Source organism: Nannospalax galili, unplaced genomic scaffold, assembly GCF_000622305.1.
Source record: "Nannospalax galili isolate Female #2095 unplaced genomic scaffold, S.galili_v1.0 scaffold135, whole genome shotgun sequence".
In the NCBI taxonomy this organism is placed as follows: domain Eukaryota; kingdom Metazoa; phylum Chordata; class Mammalia; order Rodentia; family Spalacidae; genus Nannospalax; species Nannospalax galili.
Window position 1 is genome coordinate 6192335 of NW_008338998.1, and position 23867 is coordinate 6216201.

The following is a 23867-nucleotide window of genomic DNA, read 5'->3' on the forward strand; positions in this document are numbered from 1 at the left end:
TTTCTCCTCCAGTAAAACAGCTCTTGGGAGTTCTGCATGCCACCCTGTTTGTTTCCCTGCCACATCTATAAAAACTCAAGCTTTCTAGTTACCTGCTAGATGCAATCCCTTTTCAAAATGGGACATAGAGGCATGTTTGTTTTCTAATGTAAAATTAAAAATTTACTACTCCAGTTGTGCCTTCTTCACACGCAAGTCAAAGTCATTCAGTTAGACTGGGCCAGGCGTAGTGGTACACATTGATGCAGGAGGATCAAGAATGTAAGGCTCACCGAGCCTACATAATGAGTTCAAGGCAAGCCTGGGCTCTGAAACTGTCTCATTTGAAAACTGCCACCAAATGCACGTGTGTGCCACACTCATACATGTATATATATGTATATATAGTAGATTGTATTGACAGAAACATGCTCAAGTAGTCCTGTTGCTGTGTTGATTCTGTACATGTATGTACATATATGCATTCATACATACATTCTACTAGCAAGTTTTATGGTTAGCTCTTCTTTTTTTTTTTTTTGGTTTTTTTGAGACAGGGTCTCCCTGTAACCCCAGCTGTCCTCCCCAGCTGTCCTGGATTCACCATGGAGACCAGGCTGGCCTCAGATTCACAGAGATCTGTCTGCTTCTGCCTCCCGAGTGCTGGGATTAAAGGCGTGCACCACCACGCCCGGCTGGTTAGCTCTTTCTTACAAATGGTATTTTAATTGTCTAGATGTTTTTCTGAGTTCACTCATTTCTACAAGTAGAGATAGGTAATGGCATACATTTCAGTGTATAGAAAGAACCAAATTATCCAAAATTTAAAGAATAAAGAGTTATCTGGTACTAATAAGGACGAAAGAAAACTATCTTGACTCGCCAGCCAGCCCTGAGCAGAGGATCCTTGCCCACATTCTAGCATCTTTCTGAAAAGAAACTAGTATGGAATTCAGTCCTTAAGAGTGGGGTAGCAGGCCAGAGAGATGGCCCAACACATAAAGGCACTTGTCACCAAACCTGGGTTTGATTCCCAGGATCCACATGGTAGAAGGCAAGAGCTAATTTACACAGGCCATCCAACTTCCACACAAATATAAAGTAGCCATGTCTAACATATCTAATAAGTGACTTGAAGAAGGCTCTCTGCTAACAGAAGATCCAGAGGACCATTAAAGGCCTTTATAATGGAAGTCAAAGGGGGTAAGAATAGAGAGCCAATGAGATTGGGAACAGAGCAGGAAGGTTAGAGCTGTAGTTGTCTCTCCACAGTAATTAGACGGCTAATGCAAGGGGCCAGTGAGGTGACTCAGCAGGTAAAAACTGCTGAGTTCAATCTCTGGGACCCACATACAGGTAGATGAGAACTGACTCCACGAAATTGTCCTTTGACTTTCTCACATGTACACACACGAAATTGTCCTTTGACTTTCTCACATGTACACACAAGCATAACACAGTTATTTTTAAAGGGTGGGGTAAGGCAAGAGAACTGTAGTTTGAGTGGGAAAGTTCAGAGAACCACCAAATGCCTTTTCAGCAGAGTCAGAAGGACATACAGCGGGGCTGGAGAGATGGTTTAGTGGTCAAGAACACTGGCTGTTCTTGCAGAAGACCCAGGTTCGAATCCCAGCACCCACATGGCAGCTCACAGCTGTCCGTAGCTCCAGTTCCAGGGAATCTGACAGCTTCTTCTGTCCTCCGCAGACATTGCACGGCATGGGTGCACTTACCTACATGCAGGCAAAACACACATACACATAAAAATAAATATTTTTTTAAAGGTGGGGGGGGGACATACAGCAAGAGAGCCAAGGAGCTTGGAGACGGAGCAGGAAGGTTGGAATATAGCTGGAGTGAGGCTGTCTACACTGATCAGTTAGGAGGAGGAGGAGGAGGGGGAGGGGGAGGGGGAGGAGAAAGAGAAAGAGAAAGAGAAAGAGAAAGCCTTCCTTTTGGAGGCTGTTAAAATAAGCCCTGAATCTTCTACACAGACATCAGATCAACTCATTCAAACGGATGAAGCAGCTGATATGAAGCCATGCTGAAGACAGATCGAGTGACCCTGCACTGTCAATGTTAGGAAACACTTTTAGCAGTAAACCGAAGCCTCAGATCCTTCAGGTTCAGAGATGGCTAGCTACTTTTTCATTTACAAATTGTGATTTTTCTTCTTTAGCTTCATATTGGTGATAGCTCTGGTGCAGGAAACTTAAGAGAGTGAAAAGCTGTATGTACTTGTGTGTACTGAATTCTTTTTTTCTTGTTGTGGGAGTTTTTTTGGGGCGGGGATTGGTCTTTTTGAGACAGGGTCTCCCTGTAACCTCTGCTGGCCTGGAACTCACTATGTAGACCAGGTTGGCCTTGAACTCACAAAGATCCTCCTGCCTCTGCCTCCCAAATGCAGGGACTAAAGGCAAGTGCCACCACACCTGGCCTGGCCCTTGAATTCTTTCTAAAATAGTTGGTGACAAGTGGGCGTGGTGGTGCATGCCTGTAGTCCCAGCATCTGGGAGGCAGAGGCAGGCAGATCTCTGTGAGTTCAAGGCCAGCCTGGTCTACATAGTGAGTTCCAGCGGGGGCTAGGGGGACCCTGCTTAAAAAAAAAAAAAAAAAAAAAAAAAAAAGTTGGTGACAGTTCTAGGCAGTGCAGCCTTAACCCTTTGAAACCCTGAGTAAATGGTCTTAAAGTAGACTGTAGCATCCTCTGGTATAAAAGCACCATTGAGTATCTAGGATGTCTAGTAGCACCTTAACTACTGACATGTCTGTAGCAGGATGAATAGAATCATCCCATGAAAACTAAATCCCATTCTTTTCACTGGATGTGTTGCCCATTCAGTCATATGAGTGTGCACAAAAGTAAAACCAGTTCATTTTGTGTGGAAATCATCATTTCAAATTACACCTTTTCTTCTTGGGTTATATACTAGACATCAAAAAATAATTGGATGTGCCAGGCGTGGTGGTGCATGCCTTTAGTCCCAGCACTTGGGAGGCAGAGGCAGGTGGATCTCTGAGTCCAAGGCCAGCCTGGTCTACATAGTGAGTTCCAGGACAGCTGGGGCTACATGGAAACCCTGTCTCAAAAAAAAAAAAAAAAAAAAAAAAGGATGTTTAATAGGAAACTTTATAAAATTTTCTTTCACAATTTGAGTGTCTGGTGTTGAGAATTGAAGTTTTTTAAAGAATAGATAGCATAAGAGATGTATTCATTTTATACTTTTATATTAAGCTTTACATAGACATTCTTTTAAGTGTGAGTATGTAGTCCTGGAGGTTATCTATCATAAACCTAGAGGCAAGGTATGCACAGGAGCTTTAGGCAATGAAGGTGTAATTGTAAAGCAGCATCCTTATGGCTTAGTACCTTGAAATATTTTCAGTTGACTTTTTTCTTCTATTATTTAATTCCATTACATAACAGTAATTGTATTTATTGAAGCCACTGGGTTTTTTTTTTTTTATTATAGGAAATGCTGATCTTAGTGAATCTCAAGTATAGGGAGGTAAAGGTTCTTTAATAATTCAAAGACTGCTACTTTTCACAATTCACTTGGTCCCATTGCCTTTTATGTCCCAAATATCTTAAAGATGATCACTAAATTGTGGCATCTAAAAAAATTAATTTCTTTAAAGAAATCTCACGAAATATGCTGCATAATAGCTTGCTCTGAATCATTTAAGAGGCTGACTTGATCGAAGCTTTCTGCTATATTAACAGTTTGACATATTCTTCTGCTTAAATATCAAATGAGTTCTGACACCTCCAATGAGATTATTAAAGTTGGGGATTTCTTTTAACAGCATCAACAAAGAAAGCATCGTTGATGTAGAAGGCATTGTGAGAAAAGTAAATCAGAAAATTGGAAGTTGTACACAGCAAGATGTTGAATTACATGTTCAAAAGGTAATGTGTTACAAAATATAACATCAGGCTGGAGAGATGGCTTAGAGGTTAAGAACACTGACTGTTCCTTATGTTGTGATATTAACATCATATCTTGCAGACAAGAATTGGAAAGGTTATGGTTTAATAGTGATGTGTTTGTGTGTCAAGTTGACAAGGGATCAATTGTGCTGGATAGCTTTAGTGTCAACTTGATATACCTGGTTTGAGGGAACCTCAATTGGGGAATTGCCTCCATTGAACTAGCCTGTGGCCATGTCTGTGGGGCTTCTTGATTATTGTGTGATGTGGGAGGGCCCAGCCCACTGTGGGTGCTGCCACCCCTGTGCAGGTAGGCCTCTGTTGCATAAGAAAGCAAGCTGAGCAGGGACCAGGGGAGCAAGCCAATAAGCAGTGTTCCTCCATGGCCTGTGCTCCAGCTCCTGCCTCCAGGTTCCTGCCTTGAGTTCCAGCCTTGGGCTCCTTGATGAACTATGATCTGGGAGATGTAAGACAAATAAACCCTCTCCTCACCCACCACCCACTCCCACCCACTGACTATTCTTGCAGAAGACCCGGGTTCAAATCCCAGCACCCACAAGGCAACTAACAACTGTCCATAACTCCAGTTCCAGGGGATCCAATAGCCTCTTCTGTCCTCCATGGGCATTGCATGACACAGGTGCACTTACCTACATGCAGGGATAATACTCATACACATAAAATAAAAATAATAAATAAAATGTTTAAAAAGAAAAAAAACAAAATATAATATCATGCCAGGTCTGGCAGTGCATGCCTTTAATTGTAGCACTCAGAAGATAGAAGCAGGCCAGTGTCTGAGTTTGAAGCCAGCCTGGCCTACATATATAGAGAGTTCTAGGCCAGTCAGGGCTACATAGTGAAATGTTATCTTTAAAAAATAAATAAATAAATAAATAAATAAATAAATAAATAAATAAATATATTGATTTCTCTACTCCTGAAAGCAGAGAAGAATTGAAGCTTAAAAATACATATGTGGGGGTCGGGGGAGAAAGAGAGAATTATATTATGAATTTGAGTGATTCTTAGGACTTTCCATGTTGAATCTGTATATTCTTAATAATTTGTATTTATATAAAATACTGAGGTTTATAAGTTAATTACTGAATCAGTTAGCTTATGCTGTGCATTAGTTACTTTTCTGTTGCTGTGAGAGAAACACCGACCAAAGCAGTTTATAGAAGGAAGAGTTTATTTGAGATTATGGTTCCAGTCTGAGAATTACAGTCTGTCTTGGCAGGGAGGCATGGTGGCAGAGGTAGCTGGAGGAGGCATGGAAGCTAAGCTCTCACATCTTCAAGCAGGCACAGGAAACAAGGGAGCGACTGGAAATCTGGCAATACTTAAGGAGTCTCTAAGCCCACCCCCAGTGATGTGTTTCCTCCAGCATGGCCCCACCTTCTAAGACCTCCCAAACTGCACCACCAACTGGGAACAAAATGTCCTATGGGGGACATTCTCAGTCAAGCCAGCACATGCTGTATAACAAATTCAGTATTTAGTGACTTAGAATGACAGAGGCCCATCTTAGCAGGCTTACCTGATCCACACAGCATTGACTAGGCTCATTGGTCTATTAGTGGTATATCTTCTAGTGGCCTCTCCTTACCCAGAAGGCAACTCAGACCTGTTGATATATAACACTAGGACAGCTGACCATCTTTAAAAAACAAAAACAAAACTCATCTCTCATCTATTATATTTTCAGGCATAAAAACTAAGAATATAAGAATATCATTAACTAAAAATACCATAAGTAAATTCTCAAGTATTTAGTGCTATTGAAATGATCCTGGAACTTTGAACCTATAGCACACAGATTTGTATCTAATTGTATCTATAATACACATCATTAAATTTTTGTTAAGAAATAGTCTAAGCTGGACATAGTGGTGCACACCTTTAATCCCAGCACTCAGAGGCAGAGGCAGGCAGAGCTTTCTGAGATTCAGACCAGAAGTAGTCTTGGGGGCTGGAGAGGTGGCTCAGCAGTTAAGAACACTGAATGTTCTTACAGAAGACCTGGGTTCGAATCCCAGCATCCACATGGCAGCCAACAACTGTCCATAACTCCAGTTCCAGGGGATCTGACGGCCTCTTCTGTCCTCTGTGGGCATTGCACGACATGGGTGCACTTACCTGCATGCAGACAATACACACATACACATAAAAATAATAAAATAAAATAATTTTTTTAAAAAGTAGTAGTCTAAGGACTGGTGAGGTAGCTCAACAGGAAAAGGTACTTACTAGCCTGAGTTTGATTCCTGGGACTCATGTTGTAGAAGGAGAGAACTGTCTCAGGCAAGTTGTCCTCTGACCCTCCACACGTGACTGTGACTTGCGTGCTTACACACAACACACATGCGCACATACACACACACACACACACATATATATATATATACACACCCAAGGCAGGAAAGGGAGAGGGTACATAGAGAAGAAAGACAAGTGATCAGCAAATGGATTAAGAGAGATCAGCCCATTCATACCCACTGATTTGAGAGTAAGGTTGTGTTTAATAGGAATCAGTTGTTATGGAACTCTGCAACATAGAAAAATCTATTTTTGGTGAACTGACGTGACAGATTACTTGGTTCTTTGTTTGAGTTTACTAAAGAAGTTCATTTATGCTGACCAAAAATATCCCCTTTGAACTAACATGTTCTTCAGTATTTTAATAAATAAGTCCTTAATGACTAAAACAAATATATGTACTTTTAATATTCTTACTGGGCAGGATATAGCTCAGTACCAGAGCACTTGCCTACCATGCATTTCCAGCATGCATTGCAACATTAAAAGGGTCATTAGTAAATACAGCGCCTAAAGAACTTACAGACAAGTTTTGGTATTTCACAAAATGTGAAATTACACCATAAGTATTCCACTGTCTCTTGTTTATTTATTCAACCATCAGATACTTGTTATATTTTATGCCAAGTACTATATGATCTTCAACCTAATGAAGAGGAGGATGAATTTCCACTGGTTTTGAAAATTGTAGCTCTTAAGTTCTCCAATTTTGGATTTAAAGGTCAAGTTTTTGTTATCAAAGGGAACCTAAAACTTGGGTATAGGGAGCCATGACAGACAATTCTGTTTGACTTTGGGGGCACCTGAGTAAAGCCTTCTGACCGTCCCTGAATGCTGTATGATCTGCAAACTGAGACCATATGATTTTTTTCCTGACTTAACTAAATAAAGGTTTTATCCCTTTTTTAAAGTATGCAAAACACCCCAGCTCAGCTTTTAATAGTTAATTGATTATTTTTCACTAAAACTTGAAATTAGTATGTGTATTAACAGATTTTAACAGCATAAAAGAACACTCTCTGTGGCAGCTCTTGACCCAGGAGAACAATAGGAAATAAGGTGTGATATTTAATGAGAGGAAGCAATGAAGGTAGACTTTAAAGTATGAGAACAGAAAGGAGGTTATTGCAGAGCTAAACTGAAGTTAGTCCTAGAGGAAGCAGTGGCTGAATGCTGCTAGCAATAATAGCAACTCCTGTGTTAATGATTTGATTCTTAATGGCAGACCCCATTTTAATTAAAGCTTTGAGATTGATTTCCCTAATGGCAGCTTTTATTGGCAATGCTAGGCCTTGATTATTTATTACATTGGATGAACCAAGGGTTTATAAAGTATTTGTATGTATTATCCTGTTTGACTTCAAACAATGCATAAAGGCAGCAATATTATCCCCATTCTGTGGATGAAAAATGGATATTATCTTGTTTGATTTCACCAAGTGATTTCAATTAAAAATGTATGCAAACATTTCTTTATGTAGATTGTCTTTTAAGCAAAGGATAACCAGGTTTTGTATACTTCCTAATATTTTTGACAATTTCTCACTTTCAGATTTATGTGATCAGTTTGGCTGAACCTCGCCTGCCCCTGCAGCTGGATGATGCCATTCGGCCTGAGGTAGAAGAGGTAAAGTTGATGTCATGCTTTGTGCTTGCTCTAGGTATTTAATTTGCGAAACAGTGGAAGCTCGTTGTCCTACTTTATATTAAATGTATGTGTGAATTGATTTGAACTCCATTTGTATTTAAACTTACTAGCGCTAGGGATATAGCTCAGTGCTAGAGGACTTCTCTAGCATGCAAGAGGCTCTAGATTCAATTACTCTGACATCAGCAAATCTCAGATTTTTTTAAAAAAATATTTTTATTGAGTTTTTGTGCATTTCGTATAATAGATCTTAATCAAATTTAGAGCTCCTCCCCATCTGTGCCCCTCATAGCTCCCTCTCCCCCACTGGATTTCATGTATTCTGTCATTATAGCCAGATAGGACTTAACATATAATGGGACAAGCATTTGTACCCAGATGTCCCTCAGTGCAAGTTTATCTACTGGTGTCTAGTTAGCCTATCTAGAGTCACTCCCTTAAAGAAGAGCTACTCTCCTCACTTCACAGTAATCAGTTGCCAATAGTTCCTCAGAGTTGGGGCTTGCTGCCCATTTCTCTAGTTCTATGCTGGGTTTTTGTCTGATTGAGTTGATATGAATTTTGTGCATATTGTTACCATTGTTACAAGTTCATATGAGCAAGTTCCCAGAGGCCTGAAAGCCTGTTTCCTTATATTCTTAATCAAATTTAGACCCCTTCCCTTATCTGGCTCTTATGGTCTTTCTGCCCCCTCTTCCACAATGATCCTGAGCCATGCATGAGTAAGTGAAGTTTAATACAGGAGTCACACACTCTGCAGTCTCCTGCATTCATTGTACTCCATTGTATGAGGGATATATTAGTATTCTCTCTACCCCCTGTTCTGCTGTGTTCCATGAGCCTTAGGTATCCAGGTTCCACTGTAGATGTGTCACTTAGGGCTGGGCATCTCTCAGACATGTATTCTCTGTGACCAGTTGTGGAATTCTGTAATAACCTCTATCTATTGCAAAATGAAGCTTTTTTGATGAGTGGTGTATGGTGTACTTGTCAGGGTATTACAGTGATCTGTGGCAGGCAGATCAGGCCAAGGGCAAAGTGAGGGGTGGGGACAGCCTGTGGAGGGTCTAACAAACTAAGCTGGAAGATGAAGCTAGTCTGGATTAGGGAGCTTGTTCAGAGATCTGAGACTGAAAAGCAGGAGCAGGTCTGGGCCCAAGGCTAGAAGGGAGATAGATTGTGGGAAGAGAGTAGAGTTATTCAGGCTGCAGGCACAGTACTTTTTTTTTAATGTGTATCAGTGTATTGCCTGCATGTATATATGTGCACCCATGTCATGCAATGCCTAGAGGTCAGAAGAGGGCATTGGATCCCCTGTAACTGGAGTTAAAGATGGTTGTTAACCCCCCCATGTGGATGTCAAACCTGGGTCCTCTGCAAGAGCAGCCAGCACTCTTAACCTCTGAGCCATCTTTCCAGCCCTGGAATCTCGGACTTTTTAGGCTATTAATTTATTGAAAATAATGCTATAAAGCCAGCCATGCTGGTACACACCCTTAATCCCAACACTTGGGAGGCAGAGGCAGAGAGATCTCCATGAGATCAAGGCCAGCCTGGTGTTCATAATGAGTTCCTGTCTCAAAAAATAAAAAGGACTTCTAAGAGTGGTATGTGTGTATATATATTTCAGAAAGTGAATAAAATCTGTTTGTAACTCCCCCACCACCACCACCACTTTTTTTTTTTTTTAGGAAGGAAGAGCTACTGTTAACCAAGATACAAGATTAGACAACAGAGTCATTGATCTTAGGGTATGCCTCATTTATTTGTTGATGTGGGTATGCCAACATTGAGATTCTCAGGGATACCATAATGCTGATTGCCACTTGCCTATGTGTGAGTATAATAATGTAAGACATAGTCTGCCTTTCTGACTGAGTCCTTCCCCAGAAAGAACTGCCAGGTAGGTGTTGCAGGTGAGTACTAGTCCATAGCATACTGACATGCTTTATTTGAAAACTGTAGATTATGAGTTGCATCCAGGTGATGTCTGTTTTGGAGTAGCTTAGTCAGCAAATGGAAATGCAACCATCAATATCACTAGAAAATGTGAAAGAAATTCTTTGTAAAATTTAGAACAACCAGGTGGAGATGATGTATCATAACGAAGAAGTCACCATCCCTTGTGGTTTACATGGTCATCTCATGGATCTTCTGTTTTCTCTTTTGGTTTGGTTGATTTTTATCACTGTAGTAAAAATATCTTCTTAATGTTTGACCATGTCTTCCTCCTTCATTTAAATACCTCTCACTCAAAGGCAAAGGCCACTTCAAGTTCTTTCTGACTTCCAGTTTTCTGCAGTTGTATGAATATCCCTTTATAATACACTCAGCATTTCTCCTGTTTGTTTTCTGTCTGCTTTACCGTCTCCATTTTCATTTATGTTGAAAAAAGCAAACTGTAATCAAACATCCTCCTGATACTGCCTAAAACCCTAAGGTTTTTTATTTATTTTTAGACATCATGCTGTATTTGACCATGCTACTTGTTCACTGCTACTGGCTTGTGCTACAATTCAGCCCAGAGAAATTTTGGTTCTCTTGGTGTTGGTATTTTAGTTAAATTTATTGCCATCATTGAACAATGGGGATTTTGCTAGATGTGATCACATAGACTGGTGATCCTAGCTATCTTCAAGGCTGAGGCAGGAGGATCACTTAAACCCAAGAGCTGGCCAGGCTAAGTGGCACACACCTGTAATCCCAGCATTGGAGAGGCTAAGGCAGGAAAGTTGAAAGTCAGTCTAGGTTACATATGCATTAAAAGGTCAGCCTTAACTACAGTATCAAAAACAAAAGGAAAAGGAGTTGGAAGCCATCTTGAACAAAATAGTGTGATCCTGTGGGAAGAGAAGGAGGGGAGGATTTTCATATTAAAATCTAGGTGACTTTTCTTGGAAAGTTGGAGAACCCAGTAATACTGGGCCCATATAGCCTGGAGTGCTAGGGGTCTATGAGTGCTAGATGGAGTATGTGTCCTTGTGTTGTCCTAAGCAACAGTTATTTGTTTTATTCATTTTATTTATCTGGTTCTTGTAAACTTTAAAAAAAAAATTTATTCTATGTGTATGAGCGTTTTTCCTACAAATATGTAAGTGTAGCATGGGCATGCGATGCCCACAGAGGCCAGAAGAGGGTGTCCTCTTCTGACCTCCATAGCATTGCACGACACGGGTGCACTCACATACATGCAGGCAATACACTCATACACATAAAAGAAGTAAAATTAAAAAAAAATAAAACATGTATTGTGTTAACACTACCCACCCCCACACACACACTTGATTTGCAGTTGCCAAGGGACATGGGCCCAGGACAATTCAGGATTCACAGGCAGCCCAAACCTTCGAAAACCCTATGGGCTTTCTTCATCCACACTTTGCCCACCATTCTTTTCTCTTGAAAACAGTAAACCCCTTAAATAAAGGGAAGCCCATTCCCCTATATCCATCATCCATGGCAAATACCTGCATCAGTCAGTGGAATACTCTATTCCTAAAGAGCTTAAATGAGCTATACAATGCTCCATCCAGCCTCCATTAATCTGTTGGAAATAAATCTATTTGCTATCTCTTCCTAAAATGTTCATTAACAAAGCAATGGAATCGCAGAACACTTATAGAACAATTATACAATTTGTATTCAAGTGCCCATTTTCTATTTCATTACTTCATCTTTTTTCCCAAATGAAAAATTTTAAAGCTGAAACTTCTAAATGAAAACATAAGGAATATTCTCCCAGACATTAGGATAGGCAGGAACTTTTTGAACAGGCCATCAATAGCACAGGAATTAGTCCCAAGTATGAACAGATAGGATTACATGATATTAAAGTTTCTGTACAGCAAAGGAAACTATTAGCAGAGCACACAGCCCACAGAATCGTGTTCTCAACATCCCTAGTCAGGGAAATACAAATTAGAACTACTTTGAGATACCACCTCACCCCATTCAGAATGGCTATCAAGAAATTCAATAAGAGGACTGGAGAGATGGCTCAGCGGTTAAGAACACTGGTTGTTCCTGCAGAAGACCCAGGTTCAAATCCCAGCACCCACATGGCAGCTAACAACTGTCCGTAACTCCAATCCCAGGGGATCAGACAGCCTCTTCTGACCTCCATGGGCATTGCACGACATGGGCGCACTTACCTACATGTAGGCAATACACGCATACACATAAAATAAAGTTAATAAAATATTTTTTAAAAAAGAAATCCAACAAGAAACATTAATGAAGATGTGGAGAAAGAGGAATTGATTGCTGGTGGGAGTGCAAATTATTACAGCCATTGTGGAAATTGGTTTGGATTTTCCTCAAAAAATTTAAAATAGAGCTACCATATGTTCCAACTATCTCACTCCTGGTAGATACACAGAGAGCTCCATTTTTTTTTTTTTTGATTGGGGAGGATGAACCAGGGTCTCTCCATAGCCTCAACTATCCTGGAACTCACTATGTAGACCAGGCTGGCCTGTCTTCCTGCCTCTGCCTCTAGAGATTAAAGGTGTGCACCACCTTGCCCTCCTATCTAATTCTTAACTGCATAGGAGCCGATTATAGTCATCACTATGGGATAGTGAAGCAGCTTCAAAATTAGTCTGTATTTTAGAAAGAAAGCAAACATATTTGAATCTCTTTATATTCTACTTAGGTGACCCAATTTTACCAAAAGAGGAAAAACTTTTACTGTTACTTAGATTTTAGCTGCTCCATGTTGTCCTCTAATGTAATGCTAAATGCTTTGTGAAGGAGGATCAGAATTTGAAAGATGATACTGCACTGGGCACAAACGTTTCTCAGACTTTGATTTCTCCTGTTGAGCACAATTTCTCTGCCTTGAGGATAGAATTTTCCTCTGGGCAAGTATCCATAGAAGGATATTTTAAGGCTCTTTAATTATATAACTTTACCTTCTGATCACAGACAGTTGGCATGTATGCAGTAGCAAGTGTGATTCTCTTTGTAATAATTCTTTTCAGTAGTGTAAGTAATCAAAAGTTTGAAGTTTTTTCTTACTATTTACTTTAAAAATCCATATTTAATTCTACTCCCATCCCCCTGGCAATCCTCCTACCTTACCTCATGAGTGCCAGTATTTTAGATATGCACCACCACAATCATCTCAAACCTTTTAAAAGATAGAATCTGATGGAGAATAATCTCTAGCCTGTAGGCATATTAAAATTATTATCTAAATAACTGTTCACTTTTTTATTTTTTTGTGGTACTAGAGACTAACCCAGGGGCGTATGCATGCTAGGCATTCAGTCTACTACACTCCTATTTTCTTCTGTAATCTAGATTGAACACAGGATTTTGATTATGTGTACATGGGTAGGCAAATTATAAAGTCCTGGGCTACATCTCCAGCCCCTGCTTTCTAATAAAATAGGTACCTGTCTTTCTAGCAGTTACCAAAGGCCTTGAAGAACATGATAAGGGACAAAATGCTTTTTTCTTGTATAATACAAATTTTCTTACCCTCATAAATGTTACATGTTGACAAACTTGATACAATCAGAAAGCCAAGAATGGAGGCATACTAATGGGATAGGGTTTATTGTTTATTCTTGGTCTTTTTTCACAATATGGTTTTTTTTTTTAAAAAAAAAAAAGCATAATTAAGTGAAATTTCTATTCATACTATATGAGCTATGATAAATTATTCCATAAGTTTAACTTCTATTTGATATGGGGCTAAAATAAGTTTAGTCGGGCTAACTAAAAGAAGTAGCGGTAAAGTGTATTCAGTGGCTCTCTGAAGAATATATTTCACTGAAGTGAATTGTGTCTACATATGTGTAGCAGTAGCAGTGACACACTCTTTGTTTTAGGTAGGTTGCTAGGTTTTTGAAAGCAGAAGATTGCACAATTGGTTATGATTGGATGAACCAGTGTTTCCTTAAACCACATTATGCTTAAAAAAGCCAGCCACAAGTGTTCTTTAGTTTAAATATAGATATCTTGGGGCTGGAGGGATGACTCAACTGTTAAGAGGATTGGCTGCTCTTGAAGAGGACCTGGGTTCAGTTCCTAGAACCCACATGGCAGCTGACAACCATCAGTCACTCCAGTTCCAGGGGATCCAACACCCTCTTTTGACCTCCACAGTCATTGCTCACAGGGTGCTCTTACATACATGCAGGCAAAACACTCATACACATAAAATAAAAGTAAATAAACAAATAAAAAATGTAATAGATGAAATAAATAGGGATACCTTAAAAGTAAGTAAACATTAAAAATAGAGTACAAAGGTCTTTTAATGCCTTCCATTGTTTTGTAAGAAATCATTGGTTGTATCTTTGCATTCAAATTAAAAAATAATGCTGCTTAAATATATCCTGGTTTGGGCTAATGAGATGACTCTGGGTAAAGGTACCTGCAGTCAAGCCTGAGGACCTGAGTTCCTTCCATTAGAGTGGAAGGAGAGAGTGACCTTGCCTGAAAGATCTCTGTTCTCCACATGTGTGCTCTGGTGCATGTGTGTACACACAAAATAAAATAGATAAAAATAAAAAAATAAATATGCCCCAGTTTACATAAATATATTTAGCTCTGATCTTCAGAAATTCAAGATTAAGTAGCATTCTTTCCCAGGAGCAAGATGTTTCCCCATCCTTATAACATCTGAATCAGAGTGTCATGTGTGTCAAGTCAGAAGTGGGCTGCGGACATAGACCAGCTCGCTGAAATGCCTGTGTGCACCAACTCAGCTGACCACAGATAAGATAACCTGGTGTGGTTTGAGGTCGGGTATTTTACTAAATGACTACTTGATTGTAACTTTTTGTAATGTATTAGGCAAAGACCTATGGATAAGAAACCAGTTCCTTTGGCCAGAGCACAGATGATTACTAAAGTTTTCTGGTCACTGTTGGACTTGATTGAGGCTGAAAGTAACCAGAGAAGGCAAAAGAAATGGAAAAAAGAGGGAGAAGGAAATAGAAAGTAAAAGCAGTAGTGGTGGAAGGGTACTGCTGTTTATTGCTTCATGTGCCATTTAGGGGTCAGAGTTGTAGGGTGCCTATGCCTCTTATATATGTATTTTAATTTAATGGAACAACTACATGACTGTCTATAATTAATGTATAATTGGTGATGATTCCAATGAAAGCAAATTATTTTTTATTCATTTATTATTCAATGTTAAAATATTACTTAAGAAAATATTTGTATGTTACATAAACAGTGATACACCTCATTTAATGGGCTGCCTTTTTTAAAAAGTAACACTCTAGGATAGCTGATTGTGGTGGCACATGCCTTTGATTCCAGCACTCAGAAGGGAGAGGCAGGTGAATCTCTGTGAGTTCAAGGCTAGCCTGGTCTACATAATGAGTCACAGGCCAGCTGGAGATAGAGGGAGACCCTGTTTCAAAAAACTCCCAGGTGAATATATAAGCAAGGTGTTTTTTCATTAATTGCTAAGAAATATTTTTCTTGAATAGAATTCTTACAAATTAAAACATCTGCTCAGGAAGCATTTTCTAGTGAGACTGGCTCTGTAAGATCATATATATTCATTAGATTCCACCATACTTCATCACCTTTGACCTGGGTTATACATGTGTATTTTTGTTGTCTCTACTACTATTAGACTGAAAACATAGAGAATAAGAATATCTTAATTTATCTCTTAGTTTCCAGCATGGTGAGTGCTCAGTGTGTCAGTTTGACTAAATTAGATTTTGATGCTGTCTTACAGACATCAACCAGTCAGGCCATCTTCCTTCTCCAGTCTGGTATCTGCCATCTCTTCCGAGAAACTTTAATTAACAAAGGCTTTGTGGAAATTCAAACTCCTAAAATTATTTCAGGTATGCTTCAAAATATTTTCTGTAATTTAAACATATTAATTGGCTTTCCAATTATTCAAGTATCTGTGTATTCAAGGCCAGCCTGGTCTGTATAGCAAGTTCCAGGTCAACCAGGACTACGTAATGAGACCTCTATCACATAAATTAAAAAATAAATAAATAAATATTTTTTAAAGGAGGAATATCATTTAAGGGCCAGTGAGATGGCAATTAGAAAAATAATATCTTCTTTCCTTTTACTTATTTAATTTTTTGTTTTTTACATCAAGGTATAGATTTGATTGGTACAGAAAAGGGAACATTTACCTGTAATTCTTGATGTTTCTAGAGGGTTTTTGTTGTTGTTTTCTTTTATAAATGAACTACTTGAATCAAAAGTATAAATTGTGGGCTGAAGAGATGGCTCAGCCATGAAGAGTACTGGCTGCTCTTGCAGAGGACCCAGATTCAGTTCCGAGCTCCCACATGGCAGCTAACAACTAGCCCTAACTCCTGTTCCAAGGGATCCAGTGCCTCTTGTGGCCTCTGAGGGCATTGCACACATGGGTACATGCATACATGCACACATACATTTCACACATACATTGTATACATGCATACATGAAGACAAAACTCAAAACAAAAAAAATTTTAAGTATAAATTGTTTTAACTAAAAGTGTACGCTGATAAACCATGCAACTGATTATAACAGTATAAATGTTTACATTTCAGCTGCCAGTGAAGGAGGAGCCAATGTTTTTACTGTGTCATATTTCAAAAATAATGCCTACCTAGCTCAGTCCCCACAGCTGTATAAGCAGATGTGCATCTGTGCTGATTTTGAGAAGGTTTTCTGTATTGGACCAGGTAAGATTTTTGTCAATTATGTTTATTAATTGTACAGTTATTGTATTAAGTCTTCATTAATTGTAGAGTAGTTATGATATTAGTAACACATACAATGTTCAGATGTTAAGAGCTGGGGATGTGGCTCAATGAGTAAAGCACTTACCTTGCATGTGTAAGTTGTCAGTTCAGTTTCCAGCACCACATTAAAAAAAAGCAAAGAAAATACCTGTCTAGGTAGAAATGTGTGTGTGCGTGCGTGCGTGCGTGCGTGCGTGTGTGTGTGTGTGATTCAATCATTTTTTTTAAACCTTTAAGCATTTATGTGAGTAGAATCACAGGCAGTTAGAGTCTTGCCAAAAAAAACTTTTTTCTTGACAACGTCTAATTTTAAAAATACATGCTTTGGGGCTGGAGAAATGGCTGAGCAGTTAAGAGCACTGGGTATTCTTGCTGAGGACCTGGGTTCAGTTTATAGCACCCACATAGCAGCTAACAAGCATTTGTTACTCAAATACACGCTTTGAAAATATGTACCCTCTCATTTACACCTGAGTACATTGTTTATTATAACAAAGTGCAGTTAGACCAGAACTAGTATTTGGACTGGCCCCTCAGTGCCTTACCAGTACTCAAACAGATAGTTGCAATCTTTCAAATACTGTATTTTGTTCTTTATACCTTCTCTATAGCAAGTTTACAGGGGCCTCTGTCCATGTTGCCAACAGGCTTTTCTATTTCCCTAGTACTATTCATACTGCCCTTACTCTTGGTAATATGCTAAAGTCCATTAGAACCAAGAAATGTCTCATAATTAACAGGTGATAGCATGGTTTTTAAGATGTATTTGCTAAAAACCAAGTACAAAAACAGAAACGTAGATATTTTTTCTGACTAATTACAAGTGAAAAAAAAAAAACAGCTTTACATCATTCTTTTAAAAAGTTATTTTGGGGCTGGAGAGATGGTTCAGCAGTTAAGAGCACTGGCTGCTCTTGAAGAGGACCAGGGTTCGATTCTAGCACCCACATGGCAGCTAACAGTCATCCTTAACTCCAGTCCCAGGGGATCTGACACCTTCTTCTGACCTCCTCGGGCATTGCATGACACAGGTGTACTTACATACATGTAGGCAGTACACTCACATAAAATAAAAATTAATAAATATTTAAAAAAATAAGTTTATATATAAATTTTTGGTAATTTAATAAAGCTAATTCTTACTAATGAGAAATTGGCATGGTTATGAAATGTTTTAACTTTGTGAATCTGTCAAGTAGTTATTTTCCAAGCATCTATTGCATGTGTATTGAATTTGTTTTAGGGGGTCTTGTTTGTTTCTAAATTTTTTAGGTTTGGAGGGATGTTTGTTTTGGGGGTTTTGTTGTTTGTTTTGAGCCAGGGTCTCCCTGTAGCCCCAGCTGGCCTAGAACTTGCATTGTAGACCAAGCTGGCCTCAATCTCATTGAGATCCACCTGCCTCTGCATCTCTGGTGCTGTGATTAAGGGCGTGAGCCAACATGCCTGATTCTGCATATATATTCCTACACTAGATATGAAACCATAATGGGGATCTTGGATGCAGGCTGTAGGTAGATTTGGGGTAAAACCTGAGATTTAGCTCTCACAAGCATCCAGCTAACTGCTGGTACTCCTGTTATGCAGATCATTTTTTGAGTGAAAGGGGAATAAACACTGTCCCTGCTCCTGACACGAAAATAAGCCATACATATGTAGAGCAGTCACAGGAAATAAGCAAATGAATTGCAAAACAATCAAGCTATGTATGCTGGCTCATTCCTATAATCCTAGCACTCAAGAGGCTAAAGTGGAAGAGTCATCATGAGTTCTAGAAAGCCAAGACTATGGAGTGGGACCTTGTTCCAAGAAAGAAGAATCAGATTGTGCTGTACAATCAGCAATAAGTGTAAGAAAATTGAGTTTGTTAGAGTCACCGTTAAAGAAAATTCAAACTAAAATGGGCTCGTGGGATATCACTAAGGTGATAGTGTTCTAATAGAGGAAAATTAATGAGTAAAAAGCATGGACCATCAGAGAAAACAGAAATAAAAATGGTTACTGTTAAGAAATGAGAAGTGAAAAAATAAAAATAAAGGCAGGAGGGGAGGAGCTGGAGAGATGGCTCAGTGGTCAAGAGCACTGGCTCTTCTTGCAGAGGCCTTTTCAGTACCCATATGGCAGCTAACAATGGTCCATAACTCCAGTTCCAGGGGAATCCAACACCTTCTTCTGACTTCCCTGGGCATTACACGACACGGGTACACTTACACCCATGTAGGCAAATATGCTCATACACATAAAATAAAAATAGTAAGTAAAAAAAATTTTTTTTAAAGAAATGGGACATGCAGGCTAAGATTAAATTGCGAAAACATAAAGGTTTTAGCCTTTTGTCATTTTATGTCTTGTTACAGTAGTCATTTGGGAGCCATTGTGAGTTTCTGAGTGGGGATGTGTTAAAGGAATATTATTGTGGCAGTGAAGTGAAAGATGAGCTGAGCTAGTGAAGAAAGACTGTAAAGAAGGAGATGTAGGGAACATAGAAGCTGGACTGGGGATGGCTGGGGTATAATGTTCCCTCATTTATTCACAACTTTGTTTTGCTTGAGTTGTATTTTAATAAAATGGAGACAAACTTACTTTATTGGTCATAATTGAGTCTGTTTTTAATTATTGAGATGGTGCCTCAGGACCTTGCATTCCCTGGGGGGGTCTCATGAATCTCGTTTATTAATTTACATTTGATTCAGCTTTTACGTGACTTGGGAGTTTGTAATGAACTCAATGTCTAGGAGAATGTGGAAACAGATGGCTTATCAGAGGTCTCTCCCACTCTATGGGGATGTGAAAATAGTACCACTTGAGCACAGCCAAGTAGAAGTTTGTATTGAAGTTCTCACTTACCAAAGATTTAAAATCCCGTGTTGTTTTTCTTTTACTAACTTACCAGTTTTCAGAGCTGAAGACTCCAATACCCACAGACATCTGACTGAATTCGTTGGTTTGGATATTGAAATGGCTTTTAATTATCACTATCATGAAGTTGTAGAAGAAATTGCCAACACCTTGGTGCAAATATTCAAAGGGCTTCAAGAAAGGTGAAAAACATTTTATATACTTAGGTGACTTTAATTTCAAATCAGTATGGGTTTTTTTTGGTGTGCGGTGGGGTGGGAGTAGGGGACAACACAAGGTTACTGCATGTAAGCTGACCTCAAACTCCTGATTCCTCTTCCTCAGCCTCTCAAAGTGCTGGAATTGTAGGCATATACCACCACACTCCGCATGAAAATAATAACTCTTGAATTAGAACATAGGAACTAAATTTCTGTTGGGCATACTTGCAGTTCAATAATCAGTTTGGCTATTATTAGGTACTCCATAAGAATGATTACATTGATGGGGCATGGTGGCCCTTGACTATAATTCTAGCACCCAGAGACTGCAGCAGACATGTTAAGAGTTCAAGGCAAACCTTGTCGAAATAGCCAGACAACTTCATTTCCAAGAAAAGGCATTTTATATGCCACAGTGGTTCTAGGAGATTATATAACTGAATAGCATCATCTTTTCTGAATCTGTCTACATGTAAATTAAGCAAATGGTTAATTTTTAAAACTCCTACTTATATTAAGTATTCAGTAAAGAAAGATCTTAGAATCTAGTAAACTGAAGGGCTTTTTGCCTTATTTGGGTCTGGTGAGAAATATTAAATGTGATCTCAGTGTTGCAGAAAGTTGAAATTTGTGAGATGTCCACCTTAGGTATACCCCCTAAATGGCAAATAGCTTTTCCCTTATATACCAGAAAGTTGTATGCTTGTGGTGGTGTTTAACATGGAAAAAATAGTAAAGAAAATGGAACGCTATTAAGTTGATGAAGAGAATGTCTTTTCCTTTGTCCATCCTTATGTACTTCAGTTGTTTGGTTAGCTAAAAGTGACTTAATTAACTAATGTTTAATAACTATGAAGGTCCATGTTTAAGCTTTTTATTTTAAGACCACTGTTGTTTGCTTGTTTCTTGTTGGTTTTGGAGTGTGGTTTTTTGTTTCCTTGTTTGTTGTTTGTTTGTTTTGAATCTCCTGTGGTTCAAGCTGGCCTTGAACTTGCTATGTTGCCAGCTGAGAATGACCTTAAGATCCTGATCCTCCTGCTTCCATGTTCCAATAGCTAGAATGTACTTCCATGCCCAACTAAGACCACTGATTTTTTTACTGTATATTTTTATTGAATTTTTGTGCATTTCATTCAAAACATCTTAACTATCTTTATAACCCCTCCCCCATCCAGATGCCCCCATAGCCCACCCACTGGATTTCATGCATTCTGTCATATATTTAAGTCAAGATAGTGTACACAGAAGTCCCTCAGTGCAAGTTCAACTGGAGTCTAGTCAGCCTGTTTAGAGTCCACTCCCCTAAAGAAGATCAACTTTCCCTCACTGGTGCAGCAGTAATCAGCTGCTGGACATAAAGACATATGAACACCAATATAATAATAGTGGGTGATTTCATTACCCCACTATTCAACAGAGAGGTTACCCCAACAAAAGAAGAGAAACTTCTGTGTTAAATGACAGCAGTGGTGTCAGCATGCACAAGACCCATGTAAACTTAATCAGACAAAAACCCAGCATAGGACTGAGGAAACGGGCAGCAGGCCTCAACCTTAGCCAAAGAACTGTTGGCAAGGTCTCACTGTGTAGCTCTGACTGGCCTGGTACTCACAGAGATCTACCTCCTCTGCCTTCCAAATGCTAGGATTAAAGGCATGTGCTACTACACTTGGCCTAAGATCATTAATTTTTACAGTTCACTGTTATGTATTTGATATACTTTGATTTTTTTTAATATCTTATTATTTTTATGTATATGTGTGAGTGTATTCCCTGCATGCATCTAAGTGCACTCATGTTGTGCAATGCCCATGGAGATCAGAACAGAGCATCAGATTCCCCTGGAACTGGAGTTACAGATGGTTGTTAGCACCCATGTGGTGCTGGGAATCAAACCTGGGTCCTCTGCAAGAACAGCCAGTTCTCTTAACCATTGAGCCATCTCTCCAGCCCCTACTTCCTTGATATTTTTAAGTTAAAAAATTTGAATTTTATTTATTCCATTGAAGCTAATGAGCATATTTAAAAAAGCAGAAATTGAGTAACCAAAATACATTATATATGAAGTCACATATGAAATTGCCAAAGAACTTACAATCTTTAGAATGTCAAAAAATATTGCAGAAATTAATTAATGGTCTTATATAGAAGTGCTATAGCATACACAGACTGGTATTTTCCAGACCGTCTCTGCATTGAGTGAATTACATACATACAGCCTTTTTTATTTTTTTAATCTTCTGAAATATGCTGGTGAAGTTTCTTTTAAGCAACCCATTCAAATTTCCCTGGAACAGAATGTTTCCTTATAAAACAAAATATCCTTTGAGACCATAATAAAGAAATACACTTTTCCTCATATTTTTCATATTTACAATTTAAGAAAGTTTCTAAGACTTCTACATAAGGACACTTTTCTCTAATTGTGTGTGTTTGAAATGAATCAGTCTTTTTATACTGTTTCCCCATGTAGCTTCAGAAACCTTTATTGTGATTTTTTTTTCATTTTTTCAGTAAATGTAAATGCTGGGAGTGGTAGTACACACCTTTAATCCTAGCACCTAGGAGGCAGAGGCAGGTGACTCTCTGAGTTGGAGGTCAGTCTGGTCTACATAGCAAGTTCCAGGCTAGCCAGAACTGATGAGACCCTGTTTCAAAAACCAAATAACAAAACCAGTAAATGTAAGGCAATAGTTTGGGGGAAAAGGAAGAAAAGCCTTCTTTCTATACTTCATAAGTCATTTAGGGACTTTCTGTTCGTGTGTCTCTTGTGGTTTGGGTTGCCAGACTTGTGTCATGTTCCTCTCATGTTTACATTGTTAGTTTTTATGTCAAAGCTGAATGATACACTGATGAAGGACCATCAGTAAATCTTAAAGCATTGGTAGACATGAGTGAGGGAACAGTCAAAGCAACAGATTCATTTCAAAATCAGTGACTGGACAAGGTGTGGCACACACCTACATTCTCATACAGGAATGTGTATAGGATGTATGGACTTTAGGGACAGTGAGGTGGCTCAACAGGTAAAGGTACTTGGCAACCTGAGTTTGAACCCTAAAACCCATGTAAAGATAGAAGTAAAGAACCAGTTCCACAAATTTGTCCTTTGACCTCATATGCACTGTAGCACACCTGTGCATACATGTGCATACACATCATATACAGACATATATAATTAAAATATGGGGTTTGAGAGATGGCTCAGCAGATAAGAGCACTGTCCGCTCTTGCAGAGGACCTGGTTTTAATTCCCAGTACCCACATGGTGGCTAACAGCCGCTATAACTCCAGGTCCAGGGGATTCAGCATCATCTTCTGATCTCTGAGGGTATTGCATAACACTGGTGCACTTCCACACGTGCAAGCAATACACTCGTACACATAAAATTTTTTTTTAATGAGTAAAATAATTTCAAGTTTTTTTAAAATGTGTGTATATATGTATGTATATATGTATGTGTATGCATGTGTGGTTACAGGTGCCCATGAAGTCCAGAAGAGGGTATCAAATCCCCTGGAACTGAACCTACAGTCAGTTATGAACCTGTAGGTACTGGGAACCAAATTCAAGTTTTCTTCAAGATGTACTCCCTAACTGCTGAACTATCTCTCTAGCCCCTAAAATATTTTTTTAATTAACATGAACATTAGCCTATGAATACCCATGTATTCATCATCTTGTTTCAGCCATTGCTGATCCATGACTAATTTTATTAAATCCATTTCCCTCACCCCATTATTTTGAAACAACTCCTTGCTGTCATTTATCCATTTAAATACTTTTGCAAAAAAAAATTTTTTATCTCAGTATCTCTTAGCTAGGTGTGTTGGTACATGCTTGTAATCGCAGCATTCAAGACACTGAAATGAGAATTTTGAGTTTGAGTCTAGCCTGTTCTACATAGTGAGACTCTGTCTTTAAAAAAAAAAAAAAAAAAAAAAAAAGTCATCTTCAACAGCAGAAATTGACTTCACTAGAGTTAACATTTGTCCCAGGCCTATTCTGTGCAGGGTAGGCATTGTACTATAGGGATTATCAAAGTAGGAAAGAAATGGTGCTCCTTAAATGAACTTAAATAGCACGGTGGGAATGGGAGAAATGCAGCAGATGCTCATTAGTGTGGTCTTCCTTGAGGCTTAAAAATGTTGCTAACAGATTAAAAAGTAAAATTTTTTTAAATGCCTCATAGAATGAGTA

The 23867-nt window shown here is 38.8% G+C and overlaps 1 protein-coding gene across 2 annotated transcripts in view; it reads left to right on the forward strand.

Annotated features, from left to right (window-relative positions):
* The window catches only part of Dars (aspartyl-tRNA synthetase), a 75120-nt gene that overhangs the window by 34624 nt on the left and 16629 nt on the right, over nucleotides 1-23867 (forward strand). For both annotated transcript variants that reach the window (XM_008833657.3, XM_029563814.1), the window contains exons 5-10: nucleotides 3787-3889; nucleotides 7785-7859; nucleotides 9572-9631; nucleotides 15592-15703; nucleotides 16416-16550; nucleotides 19501-19648. In XM_008833657.3, coding sequence (XP_008831879.1) covers nucleotides 3787-3889; nucleotides 7785-7859; nucleotides 9572-9631; nucleotides 15592-15703; nucleotides 16416-16550; nucleotides 19501-19648 — 633 coding nt within the window. The remainder of the gene's footprint in view (nucleotides 1-3786; nucleotides 3890-7784; nucleotides 7860-9571; nucleotides 9632-15591; nucleotides 15704-16415; nucleotides 16551-19500; nucleotides 19649-23867) is intronic.